We start from the raw sequence: 14,297 nt of genomic DNA on the forward strand, positions 1-14,297 counted from the left end.
GCCAGCAGTCTGTGTTTTAGCAGGCCCTCTGTGGGATTTTTGCTAGCCCATAATATTTGAGAACCACTGATAAAGACTAGACTCCCTCAGGGCAGTGGTGTCTGGACTTGGAGGGACTGTACACATGGAATCCCTTGGAAAACTGGCAGGAACGAGGCCGACTTGAGGTTTTGAGATCCTAGGTAGCTTCTGGAGATGGGGATTCATTTGCTAGAACTGCCATATCACACTGAGACTGGCTTCTAGGAAGAAGAGCAGTGCCATCACCAGAACTAGTCCTTGAAGCTCTGAGCCAGTCTGACCAGACACTGTGCCCCCTGGAGTCCTTGCAATATCATCAAGTCTAGATTCCTGGATGGTGCTCCAGTTGTAGGTGGGAGCCCAGTGGATCCAGCTGTGGGAAATTGTTGGCTTTGATGGCAAATACCAGTACAATCTTTATAACATGGGTTTGATGTTGTTTATAGCAGTCCTGGAGGCAGTTACTGATCCTCTGCCTGCTTCAATTCCAGCTCTGGAACAGTGAATCATGTCTGCCTGCCCTAGATCACAAAAATAATCAAACATCATCTCAGTCTATTATGGTTTAAATAGTAAATTGGCTGGTGGTTGAGAAGCATATGTAGTAGCCCTCTGAGTAGAGGTCTTTTTTTTTTTTTTTATCTTCCATGCCACAGCATGCATTGCAAAAGAATTTTTTGTATCCACAACCAAGATAGTAGCATACAAGTCTGAGTTGTATTCTAATTTATTTTTAAAGTCACTGAGAAGGAGTTTTGTCTTTTTTTTTTTTTGTACCTAGAGTAAGCCAGAACAAAGCAATTAACTGTTTTCACTAGATATAAAACATTAGTGATCTGTTTGGGATGATGAAAAAGTTCTAAAAATAGTGGTGGTGATGGTCACATAACATTGTGAATGTAATTACCACTGAGTTGTACACCTAGAAGTGGTTAAAATGGTAAATTTTGTATTATGTGTATTTTGCACAATAAAACAAAACAAATATCAGTGCTTGAAAGAGAATTAGTTCCTATTTCACAGTTTCTTTTCTACTTCCTCTTTTTTTTCCTCCTAATGAATGCCATGACCTTGGACAAGCCACTTAATCACTTATGTTTTGTTTTCTGTTCAGTAGTGTTTGGAGAATAGTATTGTCAGAAAACTCTGAAAGTGATGGGCGAATATTATTTTTCTCTCAGAAATTTAAAACACTGACAACAGTGCCATACTGATAGTAAATACTTGTTACATCTACATATGAGTCTGAGAATCATAACATGTCATATTTTAAGAACAGTTGGCACAACTGGAAGAATATAACTTGTAAGAAACCAGTATGTTGCAGCCAAATGCTGGACTTACTAGCATTGTGACCTTGGACAAGTCATTTGGCCTCTGAATATTTCCTAATAATCTTTGCCTACTTACCATATAGGATTGTTATACAGAATAGAGATAAATCATGTGAATGTGCTTGGTAAAGTAAAATGCTATATAGAGACAAATGATTATAAAAATTAGGAAGAGAATAGTAACTGCTTTCAGAAAATCAAAGTAGTTTCATGTAGAAGACTAATCAATATTGTCACAAGTAGGACCAATGAATGCAAATTACTGGAAGTTTCTTTTTAAGAAAGCTCAATATTTTTTTTAAAAAGTTTCCAGTAATTGAAGTCAGCAGGCCAAAGGTGGATCAGCATCTTTTAAGGCAGGGAGCTCACTTACCCCAAAATATTCTCTGACCCTGGAGCCTACCTTTCTGCATGCTGTAGAAAGGATTTTGGAGCAGAAAGCAAAAGCCCTATAGAAACTCAAAGACTTTTATGTTTTGAGGGATCTGGGAAGACTGATCATCTTTACTGGGCTCACTGGTTTTTTTACCTAGCCCCTGAAAGGAATGAATGATTTTCATCTTCAGTTTCAGACTTGGTTGGCTGTTACGTGCTAGATGTGATAGGTAGAAGCCTTCTTTCTTATCTGATTTTTCAGGAATTTCTCATATCAGCATTTTTTCCCACATTTTTTCCCTTGAAATTGTGAAAGGTTGAAACATACACCTATAATTTATGGCACATTATTTTAAACAGTAACTATACATGGGCAAACTATTTTTTCTTCTTACCCTATCATTCTTGCTATCTTTTATTTGCTTACATTGTATAGTTTTAAGGTGTATGTTCAACCAAGATTCCTGTGGTAGTTGTATGCGTAAATACAATTCTTTTGGAAAGGGGACAAAAGAAAGCAATAAATTCTCTTCCTTACCACTTCATATATGGAATAGCAATGGATCTTTTGTATTTCATTTCAAGGTCAGTGGAGAGAAATTGTATGAGTGGGGTTTACGAGGATACATTGTCGTAGAAGATTTGTGGAAGGAGAACTTTCAAAAGGTGAGAAAGATCTTTTTCATTATCTTCCTTTCAGTTTAAATGTGTGGTTTCTCTCAGGTTTTAGAAAATTCTTAATAACCCTGTTGCTTGCTCTTGCTTTCTGTGTTTGTATTTCCTTATGCTTGTAGCTCAGATTCTCGGGTGGCCTTTATTGGAGGAGCAATAGAACTTCTGTGCGTTTGATTGTTTTTAGCAGGGCTGAATATAAGTGGGGATCATAGAATGCATTCCACTTCAGTCTTAGGCCATAATTTCTGCTCTACTGTATTTACAATTTGTTCAGAGTGTTGCGTATTATCTGAAAGTTTTATCAAAACTAGACTAGATGGAAACAGGGTATGTTCCCAGCAGAAGACGAATAGCTGAGACTCCTCCTCTTGCTATTTCACTCATCATAGGCTCCATTCTTTGCTTTATCAGTACTGTATCTGTTCGTCCTCTAGCCTCTGGGCCCAGTTAAGGGCATATGGGGGCCCAGCCACCAATTACAGGCCACTCTACTGACTCGTGGGCGAGCATCAGAGGGGAAGAGGTTGTGGAATTATAAGGACATGTCATTTTTTGTCTCTTTTCACAGCCACTTAGCTGATTAAATGTTGCCCATGTTTGCTGGAACATTCTCTCTTCTCTGATAAGGAAGAGTAAGTGTAGAACAAGGCATCATGTCTTCTCTGAGTACTCAGAGGCACAGCTCAATGAGGAAGAATTAGGAGTCTTATTGTTAACATACCTTATCATAGAACACTTGGTTCTGGTCATCTCAAATCAAAGTACTCTTTTAAAAAAATATAAATACCTGTCTCAAAATTTAAGTCCAGGATTTCGAACTGGAACTTTAAAGTAACATTGTAGAATAAATTATAAGCCCTTCTCATTAGTTACATAAATAATCTTCCAGTGAAATCTTAAGACTAGGTTTTGTACTGGTGATTTCTAAAGGAATTAACCTCTATTGAGCTTGTTTAAAACCAGCTAGCTCTTGAGTAGGAAGTTGTATATTAATATCAAGTGCCCTTTGGCAATCCATCTTAAAGAATAAACACTCATAGTTTTATTTTCATTTCTCTAACATTTTCTTTGGAAGCTCTCTTTCCTGTTTAAAAAATTCCTTAAGTCCACATTGAGTTTAATATGAGAAAGGAAGTAGACTGTCAGGAAAGCTATACACACACAGCCTTAGAAAGAAATGTGGAAAATGAAACTCCACCTCAGTTCTGCGTGCTCGCTGTGGTGTCAGTACAGAACTGATGCACACAAAAGCCATGGTGGGGGGGTGTCCCCTGGGAGTCTGAGCGTTCACTGTGGTGTCAGGCAGATGCGTGCTCACCAACTGGACTGTGGTTGGAATGCAAGCTGAACAGGCCAGCATTTTATGGCTGTTTGAAAACATTGGATATGGGGAGTGAGGTAGTAAAGATGCCTAATTAGCCTGAGGTTGGTCTATATATCTTCTCTGGTCTCCTGTCTGTGCCCTTGCTCTCTTGAGCATCACTGAGAGTTCCACTCATTTACTCAAAGCACAATTCTCCTGACAGCTATCTGTCCTGACTAGAAGGTAATAAAATGGATATTGACAGCTTAAACATTTAGCACAGGTTCTAAGTGAAAAATATCAGAAGGCCCTATTAATTCAAGATTTGATATACTTGGATTTGGGGAATTATTTGATAGTGAAATGCTTTCATTTTTTATTGATTTCCCTGCCCCCCCTTTGTTGGACTTTGGGTTTCAATATTTTTTGTTTGTTTTTTCGTTACTAATGAGAGTAAAGATTTAAGCTACCCTGGAACAGGAATCTTTTGGAATTCAGGAACTCTTTGAAGGGAATTGGGGAACACTTCATGGAGGAGATTTTTGTTTGTTTCTTAGCATGTTTAGTTATTGGTTTTCAAGTCAGGCTTTAATTACCAGTCTCAAATTCAGTGCAGTCTGAATCGTAATTGTTTGTACTACAATCATGTAACAGATATACATACTTTTGGTTGTAAATAGTCAAAAGAAATTTGCAGCCATTGTGTTTAAAATGGGGCCCTGAAATTTAAAGTGGTATGAATGATGGTTCAGTTCTTAATTATTTCCCATGGAGCTGTATTGCTGTCAAAAACCCTAAGGAAGTCTGTGGCATTTTTGGTCCGCCACATCCCTTTTCCCTTTTAGGAATTCATTCTAAATGTTTGCAGTGAGTCTTCTACCAATGAAATTTGAATGAGGTGATCTTTCAGTTCTGTGATTGGTTGGTGAAGATGAATTAATCTGCTTCAACTAAAATGAATTCTTTGGCAGAACTGTGAAGCAAAGATGGGTGTGTCCAGAAATATTGTCATCATAGCGGGTCAGGGTTTTTTCTTTTTTTTGAGATAAAAGAATATATAAAATATATGTACAATAACTGTGTGTATATGTATATTTACAGTTTAAAATCCAACAATATAATGACCATTCATATACCAACCAACCATCCATCTTTAAAAATAGGAAATTACCAATGTCTTTCAACTTCTTCCTGTGCCCCTCTGTCTACCCAGAGAGAACTGCTATCCAGAATTTTGAAGTTTTTATTCCCTTGTTCTTCTTTAAACTTTTCTTGTAGTTTAACCACATATATATTTATTCTAAAACACTGTAGTTCAGCTTGCCTGTTTTTTGCCTTTTAATGTAAGTAACTATATCAGGTACACATATAAATAAATATATAGTTTGTCTAGCTGGAGTCTTACTATATGTATTATTTTGCAAGTTGTTTTGTTCCCTAAGCATTATGTTTATGGGCTGTGTATGGCTGTAGTTTATTAATTTATACTGCTATAGACTATTTCTTTGTGGGAAAATCCCATGTTGTTGGCTAGTTGGGTGATTTTCAGTATATTGTTGTTGCACACACAGCTGTGAGCATATCTTTGTAGATGTGTCATGGTTTATTAAGAGTCTTTCTAGGCTGAGATTCCTAGTTCATAGGGTCTGCACATCAATTTTACTAGATGACAAGTTTTCTATTTTTGCCAGTCTGGTGCCTTTGAAGTAGTTTTTCACCGTGGGGTGTGTGTCTGTGTGGCTTTGTTTTGTTCCCCAATTTTTGTTTTGAAAAAAAAATTCAGAACTGCAGAACAGTTGCAGAAATAGTATAATGAATATACCCTTCACTTAGATTCACCAGTTACCATTTTGCTACATTTGCTTTGTCTGTCTTTTTACATGTGCTTGGGCACTCACACATGTGTATTTTATTTTTCTGAACCATTTGAGACTTATAGATATTGTGCTTTCTACCCATATCTAATTCAGCATGTATTTCCAAAGAATATGGTCATTTACTGATAGAATCACAATACCATTATCATGCTCAGGAAAGTTGACATTTCATTGTTCACATAGACATTATCTAATATGCAGTCCACAGTCAGATTTCCTTAGTTGCCCCAATAATGTACTTTCCTTCAACTGTTAATAGCTTTATCACCTAAGTATCTATCCCTGTCTCTTTAGTCTTGCCCACTATTATTTCTGACTTGATATTTTTTTAAGGCTTTTTTTCCCCTTCTAAGTCACTTTTAATCTACTGTTTCTCCTTCCATCCTCTTATTTTCCTTACACTGTATCTGTTAAAAGAACCTGGCGTGTTGGACCTGTAGAGTTTCCAACAGTTTGGGTTTTACTGATTACACACTTAGGTGCAGTTAAAAGTGTTCTTCTCTTCTCTACATCTCCTGAAGATTGGCTGCTGGGTCCACAGGCTGCCTAATCAAGTTTGTGTTAATCTAGTTGGCAAGGCTGTAGGTCTATGCAGGCCCCTAAGTTTTTGCTTCACTTTACCAGTTTGGTGTTAGTGGCTGTTGAGGATCAATGCCTAGACTCACTGATTCACTGGGAGTTGGAAAATGGTGATATTCTCTTTCTGTCATTTTATTTTCACATGATAGCTAGAGCACTTGAATAAAGAACTCCTTCCCCTCATAAACTATTTAGTTAGTTATAGGGAAGACAAGATAAATGCTCAACTTTTTCTCTTGGATTTGTCTGGCTTTCAGAATAATAAATTTGTTCCCTCACATCCTCAGAATGTCTCCAACTAGTTGTTTTTTTTTTTTTAACAATCATTTTGAAATTGTCGATTTAAACATATTTGGGTTTGAATGCTTTGTAATTCTTATCCTTGTTGGAGTTCAGGTTGCTCATTTCGGGTGGTAGAAGCTGGCTCTGTGTCCTTCTAACGTGATGCAAGAACTCTGCAATAGTTTCCTGGCTGTCTGGCATGTCACAGAGGTCTCAGAATTTCTCTTTGTTGTTTTAGTGTACATTCCTTTGATTATTAATGAGGTTGAACATCTTTTCACATGTTTATTGGTTTCTTCTTGAAATGCCTGTTCATGTCTTTTGGCATTTTTTATGTGGTTCATTAGTTCCTTTCTTAATGATTGATGTAAAAGCCTTCATTTTTTCCTAGATACTAATATTTGTGGTCACGTTTGCAGATGTCTTCTCCCGATTTGAGGCTAGTCTTTTCAGTTTTGGTGATGATCAGGAGTTCTTAATATAGTTGATTTATAGATCGTTTCCATTACAGTTTTCACTCTTTGACTCTAGGCACTTAATAAAAGCAGGAAACTATTCATTGATGGTTCATTGCTGATCTGACACCCCTTCAGAATAGTCCCAGCCCAAAGTCTGAGTTTCAGAGATGGAGGCCAGTGGTGGGTGTCAGGCCCCAGAGTCACAGATGGCCCTTTTGGAATTGTCTTCTAAATTAACCAAACATAGCAATGTGGTTCAGTAAAAGTTATGTTTAATTTTCACTAGGTTTTAAAAACATGTGACAATTTACTATCAAAGAATTATAGAATAACTGTTAAAGACCAACAATAACTAAAAGCAAAGAACTTAATACTTCTTTTAAAGGCAGGAAAATATAAAGAAATATAAACCTGTTACCAATGTGAAAACTGAGCAGAATTTCTAATGCTGAGCTTTTAATAGTTGTATTCAAGCCTTTGCTAGCTCAGCGGGAAAATAAAAGGGAAACAGTGGCCACCATCCTGAGTAAATCCTGTTTTCTCTTCCTCCATTCGAAATTCCTCAGCTTTCTAGACACACTCAAGTTTAGCTATAAGTGATATGATTTTAAAATGATCATCTCTGAAATAAGGCAGTCACAGGAGAAATACTGTTTGAGTCCACTTACATGAAGTACCTAAAACAGTCAGATTTATAGAAACAGAGTAGAATGGTGGTTGCCAGGGCCTGGGGTGAGGGGGAAATGGGGAGTTGCTATTTAATGGGTATAAAATTTCAGTTATACAAGATGGATAATTCTAGAGATCTGCTGTACAGCATAGTGCCTATAGTTAGCATTGCAGTATTGTACACTTTAAAATTTGTCAGGAGAGCAGATCTCATATTAAGTGTTCTTACCACAATAAAATAAAAATAAGGACAATACAGTGGGTTTTCCATCAAGCCAAATTTGTTCTGAATTTCTGCCCGTTCTAGTTTTTGTTATTAAAATGCTAAGAAATAAAGGTGCTAGGCAATGATTTTTCTGTTTTCTTTAAAAACAATATTACTTAGCAAAATAAAAAGTAAGAAATCCTGAAAGAAAAAGTCTCTCCTTTTTTTGAAAGACATACACTTTTGGTATCAGAAAATGTAGACAAGGCAGGATGCAGCGTGACCTGGTAGCCAAGAGAGTAGACTCCATAGTGGACACGCCAGGCTCTTCTCCAACTCCCACCCCACTCCCACCTTAACAATCCTTGAGTGAGTGAAAGTGGCTCAGTTGAGTCCAACTCTTTGTGACCCCATGGACTATACAGTCCATGGACTTCTCCAGGCCAGAAGACCAGAGTGGGTAGCCTTTCCCTTCTCCAGGGGATCTTCCCAACTGAGGGATCGAACCCAGGTCTCCCGCATTGCGGGCGGATTTTTTACCAGCTGAGCCACCAGGGAACCTTGGGAAATTGCTCTGGTGCTCTGGTAAATGGGGGTTGTTTCGAGGATTCAGTGGGTTTATCCACGTCAGAAGCAGAGAAAATGGACCAACTTTAGACATGGTAGCCATGATAGATGTCATGTGACATCTGTATAGGAGAAGGTAACATCTCCTGATGGAAAATGGAGCCATAGAGCTTATTATACTCATTAGTCAAAAGTCCTTGTATCTGTTTTAGTTTGCTATTTGCTGCCGTAACAAATGACCACAACTTTACTGACTGAGAGGAATGCAAATCTATTTTCTTAGACTCCATAGGTTAGACGTCCGGTGCTAAATCAAGTTGTCAGTAGGACTGCGTTCCTTTCTGGAGGTTCCAGGGGAGAATCTGCCTCTTGCTCATTCAGGTTGTTGACAGAATTCAGTTTCTTGGCGGTTATAGGACCAAGGTCTGCTTTGCTGGCTGTCAGCTGAGAGCAGTTCCAAGCCTCTAGAGACTGCAGCATTCCTTGTCTCCCAGCCCTCTTCCTCCATCTTCAAAGCCAGCCTCTGCAGATGAGCCCTGTTCACGTGCTATTTCTTTGACCCTGTCTTCTCTTACGCTATAGGAACCCATGTGATTCAGTTGGGCCAACCCAGATAATCCAAGATAATCTCCCTATCGTAAGGTCAGCTGGTTTGCAACCTTAACTCCAGTGCCACTGTAATTCTCCTTTGCCATGTACAGTAGCACAGTCACAGGTTCCAGGATTAGGATGCAAACACCTCTGGGGGGCCATTATTCTGCCTACCACATCCAGTGAACTGGAATTTCATTGGGGTTTTGACAGGTCATTTTTCCTTACCTTTTATTTCCTCATTAACAAAGTTAAGTGACCTACCACATAGGATATGTGACATTTATGGAGTACTTGCTGGGAGCTTGGCCCTGGGTGTTAAACTCTTTGCTCAGGAAGAGTCTGTGAAGCAGGTTCTATTATTTGCTGTTCAGTCACTCACTCATGTCCAACTCTTTGCGACCCCATGGACTGCAGCATGCCAGGCTTCCCTGTCCTTCACCATCTTCCAGAGTTTGCTCAAACTCATGTCCATTGAATTGGTGATGCCATCCAACCATCTCATCCTCTGTCATCCCCTTCTCCTTTTGCCTTCAATCTTTCCCAGCATCAGGGTTTTTTCCACTGAGTCAGCTCTGCATCAGGTGGCCAACGTATTGGAGCTTTGGCTTCAGCATCCATTCTTGCAATGAGTATTCAGGATTGATTTCCTTTAGGATTGACTGGTTTGATCACCTTGCTGGCCAAGAGACTCTCAAGAGTCTTCTGCAGCACCACAGTTCAAAAGCATCAATTCTTTGGCTCTCAGCGTTCTTGATGGTCCAACTCTCATATCCATACATGGTTTCTGGAAAAACCATAACTTTGATTATATGGACCTTTGTTAGCAAAGTCGTGTCTCTGCTTTTAATATGCTCTCTAGGTTTGTCATAGCTTTTCTTACAAGAGGCAAGCATCCTCCTCTCCCCTCAAGGAGGCCCCACCCTAATGAGCTCATTTAAACTTAATTATCTTCCAAGATCCCTTCAGAAAATATCACCATGGTTGTCAGGACTGTAACATACAAGTTTTGGGAGGACACACTTTAGTCCAGAAACACTCTTCTAAGAACATTTTAATTGTTTTAATAAGTATATCAGAAATCCACTGAGCTTTTGGGGTGTATATTTCTGTAAAAAAAAAAAAAAAGAAGCAAGCATCCTTTAATTTCATGGCTGCAGTCACTCTCTGCAGTGATTTTGGAGCCAAAGAAAATAAAGTCTGCCACTGTTTCCATTTTTTCCCCATTTATTTGCCTTGAAGTGATGTGACCAGATGCTATGATCTTAGTGTTTTGAACATTGAGTTTTAAGCCAGCTATTATTATCCCCATGTTATAACTGAGGAAACTGCATTTTGGAGAAGTTAAGTAATTGATCAAAATGATTCAGCTAGTGAAGGGCTCAGACATTTCAGTGGGTTACTGTACCTTAAAGGTTTAGCTACAAATGCCCCTTCACATGGCAATACATATTAATTAGAAATAAATATTTTGATTAAAACAAATGTTTCAGTTACTAATAGAAATTATTATTCATGTTCACAGACATGGTAAGAAAATAAAATTTCTACCATTGCTTAGCTAAGTTGACACATAAAACTAGCCATCACAGTTCAGTGGTGTTCACCTTATTCCTGTAGCCCTTTGTAGTCTAATATGGCAGACACCAGCTATGGACTACATGAAGTGTAGCTGATCTGCACTGATGTGTGCTGTAAGGGCAAATTCACATCAAATTTAGAAGACATGGTCTAAATTAAAAAGATTGTAAACTATCTCAGGATTTTAATATTGATTGATGTTATATTGATTACATGTTGCAATAATAGTATAATATTTTTTAGATGTGTTGGGTTAAAATGCATTAATCACTTAAAAAGAACAGTGAAACCCAATATGTATTAAAATTAGATTATAAGGAGAATGGTTTCATTGTAAAATATGTTAAATAAAACTGTCTGGAGATGCAAAAAAAATTGATTTCTGGCTTGTGCTAAGTCACAAACTGTCTTTTGAAGTCAGAATATTGTTTTTGCTGAAATCATGATGATTTCTGCCAAGAGAGATCTGATTTGTAATAGGGTGGATGGGCTCACTATTTCATTAGCCAGATATTTGACTGTCATGTTTTATTATACTATAAGTAATACATAATCAAACAAGAAAAATTTCCTAGCAACAGAGTTGTTTTCTTCAACCAGAAGAATGTTTTTATGTGCTCATTTTCTTAATGTCCAAAAGATTAAAAAGCTTATGAACTTAGCAGTTTATATTTTTGAGATCGAGTTGCTGGCAAATACCCATAGTAGAATATGTATCACTGAAAGTACTTGGCAAGCATTATGTTAAGGTAATTCAGACCTGAAATACATTTAACTAGGTAGAGAACCACATGATTTTTATGACACACCAGTTGTTGGACATGGTTATCTCACTTATCTTCATAAGTTTGTTTTTATCTCTTCATTAATTACATGCCCAAACTTTTTTTAAACACTCATCAGATTTCTAGGTTCTACCTCATTCCATTTGTTTATTCAACAAATGTTTGAATGCCCTGTGCTAAGAGGTCCTAGGGATGTTGTGCCCTTGTGAAACATATTAGTGAAGGATTCAAACATGAATGAAAGAATTCCACAAATCAGGAAGTGCATGTGTACTATGAATGTGAATAAAGATTCTCATCTGAGTAGAAGGGCAGAGGACAGAGGAAAGCCTTGATCTAAAGGACCAATAGCATTTAGCCAGGCAAAAATTGGGAGTGACCAGTCTAGGTCTCTTGAGAAACCTGTATGCAGGTCAGGAAGCAACAGTTAGGACTGGACATGGAACAACAGACTGGTTCCAAATAGGAAAAGGAGTACGTCAAGGCTGTATATTGCCACCCTGCTTATTTAACTTATATGCAGAGTACATCATGAGAAACGCTGGGCTCGATGAAGCACAAGCTGGAATCAAGATTGCCGGGAGAAATATCAGTAACCTCAGATATGCAGATGACACCACCCTTATGGCAGAAAGTGAAGAAGAACTAAAGAGCCTCTTGATGAAAGTGAAAGAGGAGAGTGAAAAAGTTGGCTTAAAGATCAACATTCAGAAAACTAAGATCATGGCATCCGGTCCCATCATTTCATGGGAAATAGATGGGGAAACAGTGTCAGACTTTATTTTTCTGGGCTCCAACATCACTGCAGATGGTGATTGCAGCCATGAAAGTAACAGACACTTACTCCTTGAAAGGAAAGCTATGACCAACCTAGATAGCATATTTAAAAGCAGAGACATTACTTTGTCAACAAAGGTCCGTCTAGTCAAGGCTATGGTTTTTCCAGTAGTCATGTATGGATGTGAGAGTTGGACGGTGAAGAAAGCTGAGTGCCAAAGAATTGATGCTTTTGAAGCATGGTGTTGGAGAAGACTCTTGAGAGTCCCTTGGACTGCAAGGAGATCCAACCAGTCCATCCTAAAGGAGATCAGTCCTGGGTGTTCATTGGAAGGACTGATGTTGAAGCTGAAACTCCAATACTTTGGCCACCTCATGCGAAGAGTTGACTCATTGGAAAAGACCCTGATGCTGGGAAGGATTGAGGGCAGGAGGAGAAGGGGACGGAGGATGAGATGGTTGCATGGCATCACCGACTCGATGGACATGGCTTTGGGTGGACTCCGGGAGTTGGTGATGGACAGGGAGGCCTGGCGTGCTGTGATTCATGGGGTCTCAAAGAGTTGGACACGACTGAGCAACTGAACTGAACTGAGTCTAGGTTAAGGGATCTGTTTTGCAAAGGTCTTATCCCAGGAAGGAGCTTGGCAAGTTGGAAGAGCAACAGCAAGAAGGCCTCTGGTGTGTGCATGACTGTGTGAGAAAAAGGCTGTGGAGGAATAGAGTAAGGCACACAGGCACTGAGTCCTGTAGATTCAGAGCAGAAAGTGGACCCCTGGATATTGTATGATGATCCACCAAGCAATACATCTTGCTTTATTCCAGAACTCCATCATCAAGTGGTTGTGGTGTATAGATACAGTGGTTGTATAATTTGTCATCCAAAACAGGATACCCTTGAGAGTGAAAGGGGACACTTATGAATTATACTGAAACAGTGGGTATAAACCGGTATGGATAACTTGAGCAAACCAGAATGTATGATCACTGTGCTTAGAGACAGGTTCTTAGCCCATACAGTAAGCCTGAAGTTGCCTAGAAACCATGCTCTGAAATTATAGGATTAGGCGTTTGTTCCAGCTTTTTCACTTTCCCCCTCCTTCACTCATGGGTAACTCTGAGAGAAGGCCACTAGGAGAACCTGCACCAAGTCGCCCACAGAATCACAGCCCCATTTTCACCCAAATGCAGCCTAGTGTTTTTCAGATTGCCATTCATGGGAGCTCAGTTCCTTGATGTATATCAGGTCTTATTAATGTGTTTTCAGAATTACAGTCTTAAGAACATATGGGAAAGAAAGTAAGGTCTTAAACATGTATTCCGTGAATTTTTCCCTCTAGAACCTTTCCTTCATCACTTCTCATGGATGACATGACCTAATTATATGTTCTCAGATGACAGCCAGGCAGGATGGGTGTGGTCTGATTATAACCTCTTTCAGAATAAATATGTTTTGTGATTTGACCCCTATAGTGAACGGTACACAGAGTAGAGTACCTACAGGAAGTATTACCATATGTGTAAAATCTTTTTTTTTTTTTTGATGTTCCAATCATAGTGACTATTCTTTTTTTTCCTCTAAATTTTATCGCAGTTTAGTTGATTTACAATATTGTGTTAGTTTCAGGTATATAGCAAAGTGATTCAATAACCTTCTTTAACAAGGACAGTGACATGAAGTAGTGAAGAAACTTTTCACTGTTGACTGGATGTTTTATCAAATCAGCTGTTGGCCACATCTGTGTAGTGAGGATTAATGGAGTTTTATTTCCTCCTCTCCTCTGGGCCCGAGTCAGTTTCTACAACAGGGCCCTCAGGGAGCCCTAGTAATTCCTTTAGTTTATGGAGACATGGGTCACTTTGCATCAGATAATATTCAAATAGTGAAGATGTGCACTTTGAAACAGTGCACTATTTCTTTAGAAGTTTTGCTATTTCTTTTCAAACTGCATTAATATTCTTACTTTCTGTTTTACAAGTCAGGAAATGTGAAGAACTCACCTGGAAATAAGTAGAATACTCCATGCTCTGCCCATTTTAATCAGGTAAAGAACAAAAATCTTTGTGGTTATTTTTAGCATTATTAGCACCAATTGAAATGACTTGTCTTTAATTAATTAAATTAATTATAGCCATTTAAACTTTGTGTGGTGGAAACTTAAGGGCCAGGATGATATTTCATTTCATCTTTAATTTCTAGGCTTAAGTGCTATGACTT

General features: G+C 38.5%; 1 protein-coding gene across 1 annotated transcript in view; it reads left to right on the forward strand.

Annotated features, from left to right (window-relative positions):
* APOO (apolipoprotein O) overlaps window positions 1–14,297 on the forward strand; it is a 58,073-nt gene that overhangs the window by 39,853 nt on the left and 3,923 nt on the right. Inside the window, exons 7-8 of the mRNA XM_081567947.1 lie at window positions 2,316–2,396; window positions 14,059–14,124. Coding sequence (XP_081424073.1) covers window positions 2,316–2,396; window positions 14,059–14,094 — 117 coding nt within the window. The 3' untranslated portion in view covers window positions 14,095–14,124. The remainder of the gene's footprint in view (window positions 1–2,315; window positions 2,397–14,058; window positions 14,125–14,297) is intronic.

Source organism: Giraffa tippelskirchi, chromosome X (genome assembly GCF_054371585.1).
Source record: "Giraffa tippelskirchi isolate mGirTip1 chromosome X, T2T-mGirTip1v1.2.pri, whole genome shotgun sequence".
Lineage (NCBI taxonomy): Eukaryota > Metazoa > Chordata > Mammalia > Artiodactyla > Giraffidae > Giraffa > Giraffa tippelskirchi.